General features: G+C 42.9%; 1 protein-coding gene across 25 annotated transcripts in view; it reads right to left on the bottom strand.

Moving 5' to 3' along the window:
* Window positions 1-13,359, bottom strand: part of PHF20 (PHD finger protein 20) — a 74,273-nt gene that overhangs the window by 23,949 nt on the left and 36,965 nt on the right. For 12 of the 25 annotated variants that reach the window (XM_065032639.1, XM_065032635.1, XM_065032640.1 and 9 more), the window contains 2 exons: window positions 11,589-11,867; window positions 2,168-2,341 (listed from right to left, as the gene is read on the bottom strand). The exons of 5 other annotated variants lie outside the window; for them this stretch is intronic. In XM_065032639.1, coding sequence (XP_064888711.1) covers window positions 2,168-2,341; window positions 11,589-11,867 — 453 coding nt within the window. The remainder of the gene's footprint in view (window positions 1-2,167; window positions 2,342-11,588; window positions 11,868-13,359) is intronic. 8 more of the 25 variants (XM_065032624.1, XM_065032625.1, XM_065032628.1 and 5 more) reach the window with 2 other exon arrangements.

Consider the following 13,359-nt stretch of genomic DNA (forward strand, 5'->3'; position numbering starts at 1 on the left):
CCTACGTGCCAACAGTAAACTCCCCAGTGCACAACGACAGGTTCACGGTACACACAGCTCGCTGAGGAACTGGAAATCACAGTCACGCTGGACCAGCTCACCAGCTCCTCCTCGTGGGAGACTCGAGCTCTGTATCTCCCCATCCTCTGAGTCCTTCAACATCTCCTGCTACTTGTGCGCTCGTGTCCCCTTTTGGCACGGTGCTAGTGACGGCAGCTGGAACCGCGCTACCCGCGGGCAGCCCGCGCGCCCAGGCCGTGTCCTGCGGAACAAACGTGCCTGGCAGCGCAGAACACAAACTTCATCCCCCCCTTGCTGCCATTTACTGAGGAGGGTAACAACCCAAAAAACCCCACCACAACACCAAAATCAGAAAGGAAAGAGAGGTTCAGATTTCAGCCTCAGCACAAGAGCTTCCCACTTCCTTCTTACGCTCCTTTGTCCTCAGCTCCAGGTCCTGCCGTGCTCAGGATCCTGTGGCACCATTTCCCCACCCCTGCTCATGCACAGGCAGGCAAGTAAGCTCTGCTGTTTTATTCCTCCATAAGGGCAAAGAGAGAATAACTGAAGTCAACATAGGTAGGAAAAACTGGCATCTTTCATTTGGGAACTAAAATTTGCATAATCAGCTCATTTGATTTGATTTAAGATAAGCAGGAGTGCAGAGCACGCTACTTCAGTCACTATCAACACTGTCACTTTCTTCCAGGCTTCTTCCCCTTGAGCTTGCCAGCATATCCTTTAAAAATCTCAAAAAATCCAAGTATTTGTAAATTCCTGTGTACAGCCAACTCAACTGCACAGCACAGTTAATGCAGGGTCTTTTTTCCTTAAAAAGAATCTGCAAAGGATGAGTATTATAAAACAGGCCTTCAAAAACCCTGTACTGAAGAATATTTTTGTCTCGAGTTGTTTTTTGTAAGCGCTATGGAGTCTAATGAATTCTGACTGAAAAAAAGACCACCCAGGTTAGGAACATCCTCAGAGATTCCCGTGATCAAAGAGAACAATAAACTGCCTTATGTAATCCTAAAAATTCATCACACAAGCACTTGTTTTTGCAAAACCGTAAAAAGACCTAAGACCTCTCAATTCCCTTGAATGGCAGAGAGTGACCAGACCAGGAGCTCACCCAGACCCCTCCTACAGGGGAGGCAGCAAAGGATGCTCGAGAATAGAGACACGTGCCAAGTACTGATGAGTGTGAGCTACAGAACAACACGGTGACCCGCACGGGGACATTCCAGAGCATCTCCAGAATCGGGATCACCCGGTACAGACAAAATAGTCCAAGCGCAGATGTGTTTCGTTTGAGTTTTCCTCATTATTGTGACTCTAATTCACACTGTGTACCTGAAGGAAAGTGGTGATGTAGTATGTGTAATACGTAGTAAACGTAGCAGTAGCAGTAAGTGATGTAGTAGATGTAGTAAGTCTGGAAGTATGGTGGAAAGTATTTATACATTATTTAGGTATATATAAAAATATTATTAATATATATTAATAATATATATATGGACATGCATACACACACCCTGCCCCACACCTGCCTGTTACCAACCGATACTGAAGTAGATTCCAGAGTTCACACTATGCCACTTAACAGTCCAAGCTGTGAAATCAAGTTGTTCAGAGACGTTCAGCAGCGCAGAAATGTTGACTATGGGTAGTCAAATTCCATTAAAAAACCAACTACAAGGGCACAAACCAGGCTGTCATTCCCCCGCCCTTCTTTTTTTCCTTCATTAAGTTTGAGTATCTCAACAAGTATAGGATTGCTTAAAATATTTAATGCTTTGGACAACCAGGAGTTGAGCAGAATTAAGACATGTATCAAATGAGCAAAAAATAAGCAAGAATTTCTTCATGTCCTTAAATACTTTTGTACTCTCTACATCTTAAAAGTATCACACCCTGACTGGGAAGATCAAACCCCAACGTGTTTAGCAAGAACACTTATAAAATTCCCTATATTGAGTCTTCATTTGAAGCTACTGCAAAGAAACGATGGAAAAAAATACCACTTACATTTTATACTGTACATTCAGAAAAAATTAAATTCTCCAAAAAGAGGGTATACAGAAGACTTTGTCAGTATCAGCAGTTCCTTACAATGCTTAGAACTTATCCAAGCTTAACTTTTCTGTGTGAAACCAAAAAGGCGTACCATTTTCAACGTTTTCTTGAGGCTTCCGCAGTGATCTCGCTATGTGGTTCTTGGTCTGGTCTCTAACAGAATGTCGGTGACTATTTAATGCACTTACAGGAGTTGAAGTTCTTCTCTTTTCTAGTTTTTCGTCTCTAGATGGGGTACTCCTGAGGGCTATGTGTAGAGGAGCATCTAAAAGAGAATAAAGATGAAGTCCAAGCTTTAAATAGTTTCCAAAGGTGAGCCCACTTCAGCAGCAGCCGCTCCGGCAGCCCGGGTTCCGATCACACCGCTCACAAGCCCAGCAACCTGACCATGGAGAAGCTCACTTCAAGGCTAAAACTCTAATGCTTTTGTGGGTTTGTTTTTCCCCAAAAAGAAACAGTGGATGCAAATGCATTCCGCAAAGCTCTGTTCTTTCAGAAATATCACGGCTTTGAGGAAAGACAGAAAGAGAAACAGTTCAGTTTGGCAAAGATATGGCTCAGGTAATTTTTATTAGTAGTTTCTTTAAGAGAAAAGGAGCCCTGTTGATTGAGTTAAGAGGACCCACAGCCTGTTCTCTACGTGTGCTTTGCAATGAAACATGTATAAGTAGCATAAAGAAGCTCTGCATGTCTAAGGATGGGCATTTTTAAATACACACCACTCAACCAACAGTGTTTCAACTGAGAGCGAGATGCAAGAATTCAGGATCACTAACTAAAAATCACAAAAATCAAGAGATACAGACATGGCTTCACCCAAGATTGCATTTAGTCAAATAGTTCTCATCTTCCTACCTGCTGCTAGCACCCACTGAATGAGTCCTGGACGTGCTGAAGGAGAAGTGAAGCTGATACAGGCTGCGCTGCTCGACAGCCAGGCTGAGCGAGATGAGTATGCTGGCAGTCTGGAATATGACATCAAGTGTCTCGGACAAGGAGACCCATAGCCAAGGGGGCAGCCTGGTGATTTTCATCAAGAACGTCCAACTCTATCATCATGAGCATCTCGAAAGTGCGGCGGATACAAAAGGCGACTTTCTTCATGACAGACTTACATACCAGCTGTGTTTTCACTTGGACACCTCTAACTAAATGCGAGCAGTACCTGAGAATGACTGAAAACTGAAGGCAAAGAGTCCAAGAGAGCTTATCTAGGAGAAGAAATTGGATGAAATACTCTGCCCTGACCAACACTTCAAGTTGAAGCTATAACAAGGCGCGTTAAGACGCATCAGTACAGAGCTTTCAGAATCCAGCAGGTCTCTTCAGTCAAAAGAAACTCCAAGATCCAGAAATCTGAAGGCCATCAGATGACTTTTTCCCTGGTCCTCTCACTCTGGAGGTTGCATTAGAACTCGAGGGACAAAAGAAGGAGCTGTTTGTAACTATTTCTGTAAGTAAACAGTCACCTTCTACTCACCTGCCACAGGGCCTTAGAGCAGCCACAACAGAAGACAGAAACTAGACCAAACTCCAAATTTCCACACAAGACTGTGTCAGGAAGGCACCCTCTGTCCAGTCAGCAAACTCACTGCTGCCTTTCCCTGGGTGCTTATTCACCTCAAGAGCTCCAAGACTTCTTCCACGATACTCCGTGCTAAGATACCACAGTACGCACAAGTATCAAAACCAGAAGATACTCCTTGATAAGATACTCGAGTATGTTTCTGGCTTTCCATTTTCAACAGGACGAACCTCTCCTCTAGCAGGAACAAGTACAAAGAGTTTGTTTTAAATACAGGTCTACTTTTGTAGGACTTCTTGCTAAGAGAATCCGCTCATCTGAGAACTTCCATGACTAGTGGCTGAACAAGACCTCGTCAGTTCAGATAAACTTTTTTCCATGGTACACAGTAGCTGAAAAATAAGATTAAGGTACTTCATAACCTGTTTGGGAACACCAGTGTTCTAACAAACCTCCTGAAATGCAAACTGTTCATAGCACAACAGGGTAAGAAGTCATGTTAACGAGCCCTTCTTGAGTTTCCTGATTGTCCACCATTCTGCATTAAGTTCCAAAAATATTTACAGAACACCAGCTCAGGGAACTCCAAAATTACAATAGAAGAAGCTGTACAAACCAGATGACCTCATCACTTAGGCCTCTCAACTCCCCTTCTCCAAACAACTCACCCCGATTTCATGGATCCACATCTGCAGAACCCTGTGGCCACCCTGACCGCCCCAGTCTTTGGAAGAGCACAAGGCGTTGGGCTTCCTGTAGGCCGAGCTCTGTGCACACAGACTCTTGATGGAACAAAACCCTATGTGTGTCCACTAGTTTGAGCCTTGCGAGACTGAAACTTAAGATTTTTGTGAGGAACAGGTCGTATCTTCTATGACACAGAAAGGCTAACACATTTCTGTAAGATTTTTCAGCCACCAGTAACACCACGCTGGGAGTGTTTAAGGTAGCTGTAAAATACACCAGCTGTATTTTTCTTCGGTAATTGACAAAAAATTAGCTATCAACAAATCTGTAAAGTTTTAAAACACCTTTTGTTCCATTGCTAGAAAAGTTTAGAGGGTCTATGGGAACTTGGAGCACTCTGAAATATACTTCAGGCACTGACACTAAATTTGAGAAGACGAGATTAAACTTTTGGGAAAGTAAATGTTAAAACTTGTACCATGAAGATCCAAATTTGTAAGCCTTCCACATTTAGTGTCCCATTTCCTTTCAAAAGAACATTTTCAAGTATAATTCAGACAGGTCAATTTATAAAATTACCCTCCACACAACAAAGGCTGTTACTTACCGTAACATCCACAACCAATGATTTGTATTTGGGCATCTGCCTTTAGAACTCACGCATTCCCCAAGCTCAGACTTTCCTCGTTAGCATCACCTGCACCGTGTGCTCTTGCCGCCCGACCCCTGAGCCATCCTGCCCCTCCCGCCTCCCCAGCCGCAGCTTCAGGAAAGGCCAAGACAGCACACAGTACACCATATTCACACGGCCAACACCTCCCACTCCTCTCAGTGCTATAAGCAACTCCTCCGGCCAGTCCCTGGTCCCTGTAAGCACCCAAGGGACTGCCAGGGAACACAAAAACCCAGAGAGCAGCAGGACTGCACTCAGAGCCCTCCACGCATCTCCTAACACAGGGCCCATGACAACATCCTGAGATGGGACACGGGTGGCACCTAAACAATAACTTCCAAACATTCCCGAGGATGCCCGACTCAAACAAAAATCAAGATAGGTACTAGTACCCTTTAATACCTCTGTGATCCAGGATATCATTAATTATTATTAAAATTAAACAATTCTCTACAAATAGATCAAAAGCCCTCCTGATAGCCAGGGCTGGGCTGATGTTGTTCACAGTGATGTTGGAATTAAACACCAGCACATTGATTTCTAGCTCAGATGATGCTAAATACCATGATTAGGAACAGGAGATGCGTCCATAAGAAACGAGATGAAGAGGCTTGCTGATGACCTGCCCTCAGCCTCCTTCAGGCCTGTCTGCTCTGAGCCCAGGGAACTATCCTCTTCCACATCAAGAGCTGAGCCAGAAATCTTAGAAACAAACTGAAATACAAAACCACCTCAACCATGCAGAAACCACAAGGACAGAAACTTAAAAGAACTGAGCATGTCAAGACTCTGTGACACCTTCTTCTGTTCAAAGAAATGCAAAAGACGTCAGAGCTCAGCTAAGATAATTCAGCCTTCAAAGACAGCAAAGAGGCTCAGCTCCTAAGTTTTAGGACAGTATTCACCATCCACAGCTGTGAGATCACTTGCTGAGAATATCCACTGATATTTTCAAGAACCAAAAGACCACGTAACACCTTGGCTTACAGCTGAAATATTTCATGCAGCCTTCCTTCTCAAACTAAACTCAGTATCTCGAGATGAGCCATGAAGCCGATCAGCAATTCTGCAGAACACAGGGTGTTGATGTAGATCCTGACCTGCTCCAACGAGCGAGCCTGTGTTTGCAGGTCACCCATGGCCTAGCAGAGCCATCCAGCAGCCAAGGGCCAGAGGAAGCAGGAACCCCCGAAGGATCACCCTGCAAACTGCCCAGCCGCACGTTCACGTGTGAGCAGCTATGGGCTGACAAGCGGATGCCGTACGTGTTCAAGCTGCCAAAGCAAGTTCGCCAACCCGCTCCCTACGCATGCAGTTAGGATCTCACTGATAACACAAGTAAAGATGAGACCTCTTTTTCTTTACATGTATTCCTGGCATTGAGACACTTGTGCATTAACAAAACATATCGTAACTAACTCTGAGTAGGCAGAATTTTCCAACAATGAGGTCACATACAAAAATTCACACCTACTTGACAAAATGTTTTTTATTGAAGTTCCATTTATGGACCCCTCAGAAGGGACAGATTTTCTACAGTCTCTGAACTACAAATGACAGGCCCGTTGCTTTCTTTTCTTCCCCATGGCAAGCACAGCAGAGCCAAGACTGGCAGCAACCTGCCAGACTCAGCTGCCGTTATACACCCACGTACCAAAACCGCGGCCTAACGCTGCACAGCGTGTTTAAAGTCTCACAACCAGGTTTAACTCCATTAGAGCGAGACTCCTCAGGGGAGCTGAACTACATCCTGGGAGCACAACGGTATTGACTGATGCTGTCCCCACCAGTACAACAGGTGTGCTGAGAGCAACACAAATCCGTCAGCACTACATGGTTACTAAGAGCATTAAGAGCGACCTTAATGAACGTTTTGATGGCGTTTTCTTGCACACAGGTATCAACTCTCCTACTTGTTCATACCTAATGGGCTCAGAATCTCCTACCAACTGCAGACCCCTCCAAGGTCTGAGGGGGAGCGTCAGCTGTGCAGGCACTGAAGTCTGGCACAAGTTCACTTTCAGATTTCAGAAAAACTGTTCAACGCAAGGGCATGAAATAAATATTGTTAAACCTCCAGGACGAAAATATTTTACTAAAAAATGAAAGCCACTAGTTCAGAAAGACTCACTCGAGACCTTCAAATTACGAGCTGCAGGTACAAAGAATGAAACCAAGCTATCCCATACCTCATGCCCTTGGAGTGCTCTACATCAGGAAACCAAACTATTAAAAATAGCCTTTTGCAGGTACTTCATATTAAAGAACATGGACAGACATATATGAAAAGAGGAAACTGACACCTTCGAAGTTGTTTGTAGGGCGCAAGTCAGTGTGAGATAACGTATTAGTGCTCATTTAACTGAAATAGAGTTAATTTTCTTCATGCAGTTGGAAACTTTTTTCTCGTAGCTAGCACCATACTCTGTATTGGATTTGGTATGAGAATAATGTGAGAACACACTGAACAGCTAGGCTATGTTTTCAAGTTGGGAGTAAAAGAATATCACAACTCACTGAAGTTTTGGCTGTTGCCATGGAGACCAAGGACTTCTTCAGCTGTCCACCTTGCAGACACAAAAAGCAGCTGGGAGGGAGAATAATGGGACAGCATTCACACTGACACCCAGGCTGGTCAATGAGGTACTCCCTACCACTAGTGTCATGCTCCCCATATAGCTGGAGCCGTCTTTCGTACCTCATTAGTTCCACTGGAAGTTCCGACTGGCTTTTCCAGCTTTTTAGTTCAGCCTTTTGCAGTGTTGCAGTTAATCTTTGGCCTTCTTTGCCTTTTCACCCTCCTGCTGGGATGGCCCGTTTGGGATCAGAACACTCTCCGCACTGGGACTAGCTCTTCAGCACAAGACGCACTTGGTAACAGTCAGCCGTTGGTGAGAGCAATTGCATTAAGTCTTTATATATATATATATATATATAGATAGATAGATATAGATAGATATAGATAGATAGATATATCTATCTATATATAGATATAGATATATATACATACATTTTGTTGTTGTTATCTTATTAAACTGTTTCTTATCTCAACCCATGAGGTTCTCTCATCCCTTCTGACTCTCTCCCCATCCCACTCAGGGGGTTGAGGAGGGTGAGCGAGCGGCTGTTTGTGATCTTAGTTGCCAACTGGGGTTGAACCACGACAATAATTCAACAGCAAACTAAGTGACTGTGCAGAGAGAGACCGCAAAGAAAAAGCCTATTTACAGTAAATGCATATGAACATGGAATGTGGTTCTACTTATCACGGCAATCAACAAGTAACTAGCTGCCAAAAATTTTAACACTCTACACCACCACACCACACTCAATTTGCAAATGATAAATTTGATAGAACATCTCAATTTCAAGTGTCAAAAACTTAAGCAACTCTTTCCTGCAAGACAGACTTCGAGGAGCCATCTGTACTCTGTGCTCAAAAAGCTTGTTTTAACCTTACGCATCCACACGCATTTGTGCAGGTCTCGATTCTCTTGAGCAGAACAACTGCTGAGGTGCAACACAACCCAGAGCTGCAGGCAGAAACATCTCCTGTATTCCACGGAGACACAAAATCAACTGCCTTATTCTCCATAATGACAGTTCTTTCATTACAATCCAAATAGGAGCAATACTCATGAAGGTGTTTTAAGATGGGGCAGGGGGAATAGTTGTTTCATCATAATCATCTTCTAATACTTCCTGATAAATCAAAGAGAAGGGGTATTGCCTGGATTCACTCAGCAGTCATTTAAGTCTGGGTCATTCTGTTCGGAGCAGTAAGACATATCTAAAATAAAAGACAGACAATGGTGCTTCCTTCCCCGCTGTTCAATGAAGAACCACTACAGAATTTAGACATCTCTATGTCAAATTTGCCACTGCAAAGGCAAGATCCTTCTTAGAGAAAAGAGAGACAGGACAGATGAGTTCCACATCAGCCTTTACAGCTCACTCACATTTCGATACCAACGCCAAGTGGCACAATTTACATTTCAGGTGTTGACATTTCAGAGTCTCCAGTGTGAAGTATTTATACTTAAATTGTTCCTTCCTGCATCCCACAACATAGTAATTGAAGATCACTTACATGCACCTTCTTTTCTGTATCAGAATTCTAAACTTTAAGCGCTACACGGAAAAGGTTTTCCTGCTGTTCTGAATAGTGCATAATTCCCTAGAACTTTAGGAACAATAAGTATTTTCACTTTAGATCTCGGCAACAGTCCACACCACCATTTAGTTATTTATTTGTAATTTAACATGTAGCAGAAACCGTAAGGAGACCCGGAACTTCTAAAGCAAGTGTATCTCCAAGCTTATGGCATAACAAGACTCACGATTTCTTAAGTCTTATCTGACAGAAACTGCCACCTTTTCTTAAGCACTAAATATAGCAAAGTGTAAGAGAAGGACACATAGCAGCTAATATAGCAAAGTGTAAGAAAAGGACATCTGTACCAAAAGGTAAAATGATTTCAATATCTCCACTTAGAACAGAAGAACTATTTCTCACAAAAGGACTACAAAGATGAAAAGTAAACCCGCCATGCACCATAATTATGTATTCAAAAGCCTTCAGTGTCACTAAGCAGAACATCCGGAAAAGCCTTTCAAAAGTATGACATTCAAGTGTTCAGTAGACATGGAGAAGGTCTTGCTTGGCAGGCTGTCTTCCTATCCATACCATTAAGAACACAAGAGATGCTTGCAAAAAGAACAGACCACAAAATGCTCAGAAACCACGTTCGCTCTACTATAGAATGTGCGTTACCCCTACAACAAAATTAGAAGAATTAAGAACACATTGAGTTAAGAATCAAGTGGCATTTAATATATATCAGCTCTAGAATATGTCCGATAAGGACACTACTTTTCTTCATCGAGAAAAAGTGTCCTGTAGCTCCGCAACATCAGCCTTCAACAGTGAAGGTGACTTGAGAACTTCACAGTCCACCTTCCACCTCACTGCACCATTCAACAGCGGTCAGCACGTCCAGGGGCTATTTGCAGGAATAAGCTAAGAAGCACATCATGGAAATAATCCAGGTTAAAAGTATCCAACCACAAATGGGGAACGAAAGGGATGGGAGCTTAAAATACGCAAATACAGTTACAACTCAACACCATAAAGAATCACCTGCCAGTGCAGCCACGATGGTACCAACAGTGTGCACTCAGGGGAAAGGAGAAATGAAAGGGTCAAGACCTTGAGTCACTACTCAGTTAGTTCAAGACAATCACAGGAAAACAATTTCTCAAAGCAAGATAACTATGCAGTTACAAAAAGCAGAACAGAAGTGTGTTTATGGAAAAGCAGGTGCCAGGCGAGCAGCCTGTGCTGACGCTGTGCAGCTGGCAGTGGCTGCTCTTCAGAAAGCACTCGTCTCAGTTCTGTTCCTCCAGGCAGTATTGCAGCCTTGTTTAAGCTGCATGTGAAGCATAATGCACGCAAGTTGGCACATCCCGAGGCACTTAAAGAAAAATCTTACTTAACCACCGCTCACACCTTTGCATTGAAGTTACAACGGTGTGTGGGGTATTGCAGTCCACATGCGGTAGCCGCGCGTTGTTACACTGATCTCGTTAGGGACAGGCAGTCGCAGCTCAAATGAAAAGGTGTTTGCTGGACACACTAGGAAAAGCAGACATGAAGCAAAGTAATGCTGGATGTATTCTGCTGTAGTGAGTGAACAACTTGCAAGACTGAAATCCTTAACTAAAGAGAATATCAATGAAAGATCAAACACAAAGACAAAAAAAACCAGGGAATTCAGCAAAGACAAAGCTTGGCTTTAGAAAACACAAGACAAGAGATGGCAACTTTTACGGACCTGCAGTACAAAGAGAAGTCAGTCCACAAGAACAAAACTGGGGTAAGTTATCAAACCACCATTGCAGTTCGCAGCTGCACCCAGATTGCTGCTCTGATGCTACGTGAGACACCAGAAGCAAGCAAGCGCTTCGGGGAGTGAGATGGCGAAGCAGAAGTTAACGCAATTCTGGAGACTGCAAGGCAGTTATCACTTCAGAACATTTTCCTATCTATGAAGTTTGTATCCCTTTCCACTATCCATCAGTCGTGTGAGGATCTTTTTCATGTACAGCTGTAGCAATTGCATTTGTTAAACACTAGGACCTTTGTACAACCCACCCAGCAATGAGAACTGTAAATACTGCAGCCACAGGGACTAGTAAGTCAGACCATGAAATGTGAAGACTAAGTAAGAAACAAGAGAAAACTGGGGTTTTGCAGATCATTACCTTAACACACAAAGACAGAAGTCTTTAAACAATACTATTTAGATATTTGTCAAGCTGTGGGATGGGGGAAACAGAAACTCAGGGAATTGTAGTTTTGAAAAAAGAAGAGAGTTTTAATACTCGAGTTATTGCAAGGGAATAATAGAAGCTGTGTGGTCGGTTCATTACAGAACATGATCTATATTTCTAGATGAAGGAATTTCTTCAGTTTTATCTTCTTTAAAACACCGTTTAGACACACTATGCTGCTTCTCCACAAAGAAAAATGCTAAGATGGAGCCCTAAAGAGGCTCCTTCAGCTCCTTCCTGCTTGTCCTGCTTGCTGCCCTTTAAAATAAAGGAAGAGAACAGCAACATACTTACACAGTGACCCAGCTGCGGTCCGTCCTCTTTTTGACCTTTCTTGATTACCTTTCTCAGAAGCCAAAGAAGCTCTGGTTTGAATATTTCTTTTGACAGGGTTCTGCTGTGATGCTGCAGCGTTCTCCACTCCATGAAAGTATTTCATGTGATAATGCAATAACTTGGCTTTGCGGAAGGATTTTAAACAGTCCAAGAACTTGCATCTAAACTTGTGATCTTGATCAGCAGTTGCAGCTTTTTTTGATGCAAGAAAATCTGTTCTCCTACAAGGTTTTGTTACTGTAAGAACAAAACAGATAAATTCCCCCATGCATTTGCTATATTTATCAAATCGTTTCCTAAACTTAAAACAACCAAAAAAGTTAAGGAATGGGCATGCAGTCAAACGTGTTATGTTATGAAATGCTAAAAATAAAATGTTAATGCCGTCAGGATCAAGGGAAGGGAAGATTAAGGGAAAACTCCTCACTACTTAAAGCTGGTCGTCATGATGAGGGTGTTTTTATGAATGAGTTACTGTCAGAAAATGACATTTTGCTTCCATGAGTTCCTTCCTCAACAGCTAATGCATACGTGCTACAATAGATGAGAGACTGAATTACACAAAAAGCATCTATTTTAGTCGGAAAACTGAATATTAAGTTCTATCAAGTATTTATTTAACTGTTTATAATTATTCTCATCTTTGGTGAAAGCGCTTTCCAAGGAAAAGAGTGTGTTTCTTTACGTATAACTGTTTTGCTTTCTGGATGCCTCGTCCCACCACCAAAGCCCGGTCACTTCCACGTGCGAGGGAGCAGTACGTCACCACTGCATCGGACAAGTAAAATGCACGTTTCTTCCCATTTTCAAACAGCAATGAAAGGATGAAACCAGGCAAAAGGAAATTCCTTTTATCTATTAAAAAACATCCCCTATGAGCTACAGTTAATTACTTTCTCAAAAAAGCAAAGCAGGAGATGTCTTCAGACTCAAATGGAAGGAGGTTTGAAGGCAGCTGTTTTACAGAGCGCTGCTGTGCAACCCAGGCCCGTACCTAAACTCGACCTGCTAAACTCCTATTTCCTCTTCCAGCATTGCAGAAACTTTTAATTCCTGGTTTTGCTAAGAAATACACAAAGGAAACATTTTGAACCACGAGCAAACCTGTGACCAAACACAACAGCGGAAAGGTAAAAACTTGGCAACACACAGATAGAAAAGGATCCAGGCAATTCTCCATCACTAACACACACCGAGCATCAAAGAGATCCCTCACAAAAAACACGACAATGGAAAGGAGGTGTCATCCTTACAATACAGCTTCCAAATGCAATTCCTGCATTTGTTCGCCAATCCTAAAATACAAGTTCCATACTTGCAAAGTCGGCGGATTAAGAAAGAAGTGTTTAAAGCAAAGACCCAGGCCCAGCAACAGCGATGCCAAGCTGAAGGTACCCAGCACGTGAATGAAAATTAAGATATTATTTTAGAAGTAGCTGAAAAGAAGAACCACAAAAAAGACACAGAAACAGTACAAATAAGCATCAGTGCAGAAAGAACAAGACTTCCCAGAACTGCACATCCGCAGGAAGGCGCAGAATGGGAGTGTTAAAGGCAGCGCCAACGCGACCCGGCGGTGAGAACATGGGACGGCTTGTTCAGACTTCTTAGCAGGCAGCAACAAAAATGGTGTCACCGAGCTGCATACACAGTGAAGAAAAGCAGCCTAGATAGCTGTATCTGCAGCATACTCAGTTTAAGTGCTGTGTTATGACAAAGAGACAAAACT

The sequence above is a fragment of the Columba livia genome, chromosome 16 (assembly GCF_036013475.1).
Source record: "Columba livia isolate bColLiv1 breed racing homer chromosome 16, bColLiv1.pat.W.v2, whole genome shotgun sequence".
Taxonomy (NCBI): Eukaryota; Metazoa; Chordata; class Aves; order Columbiformes; family Columbidae; genus Columba; species Columba livia.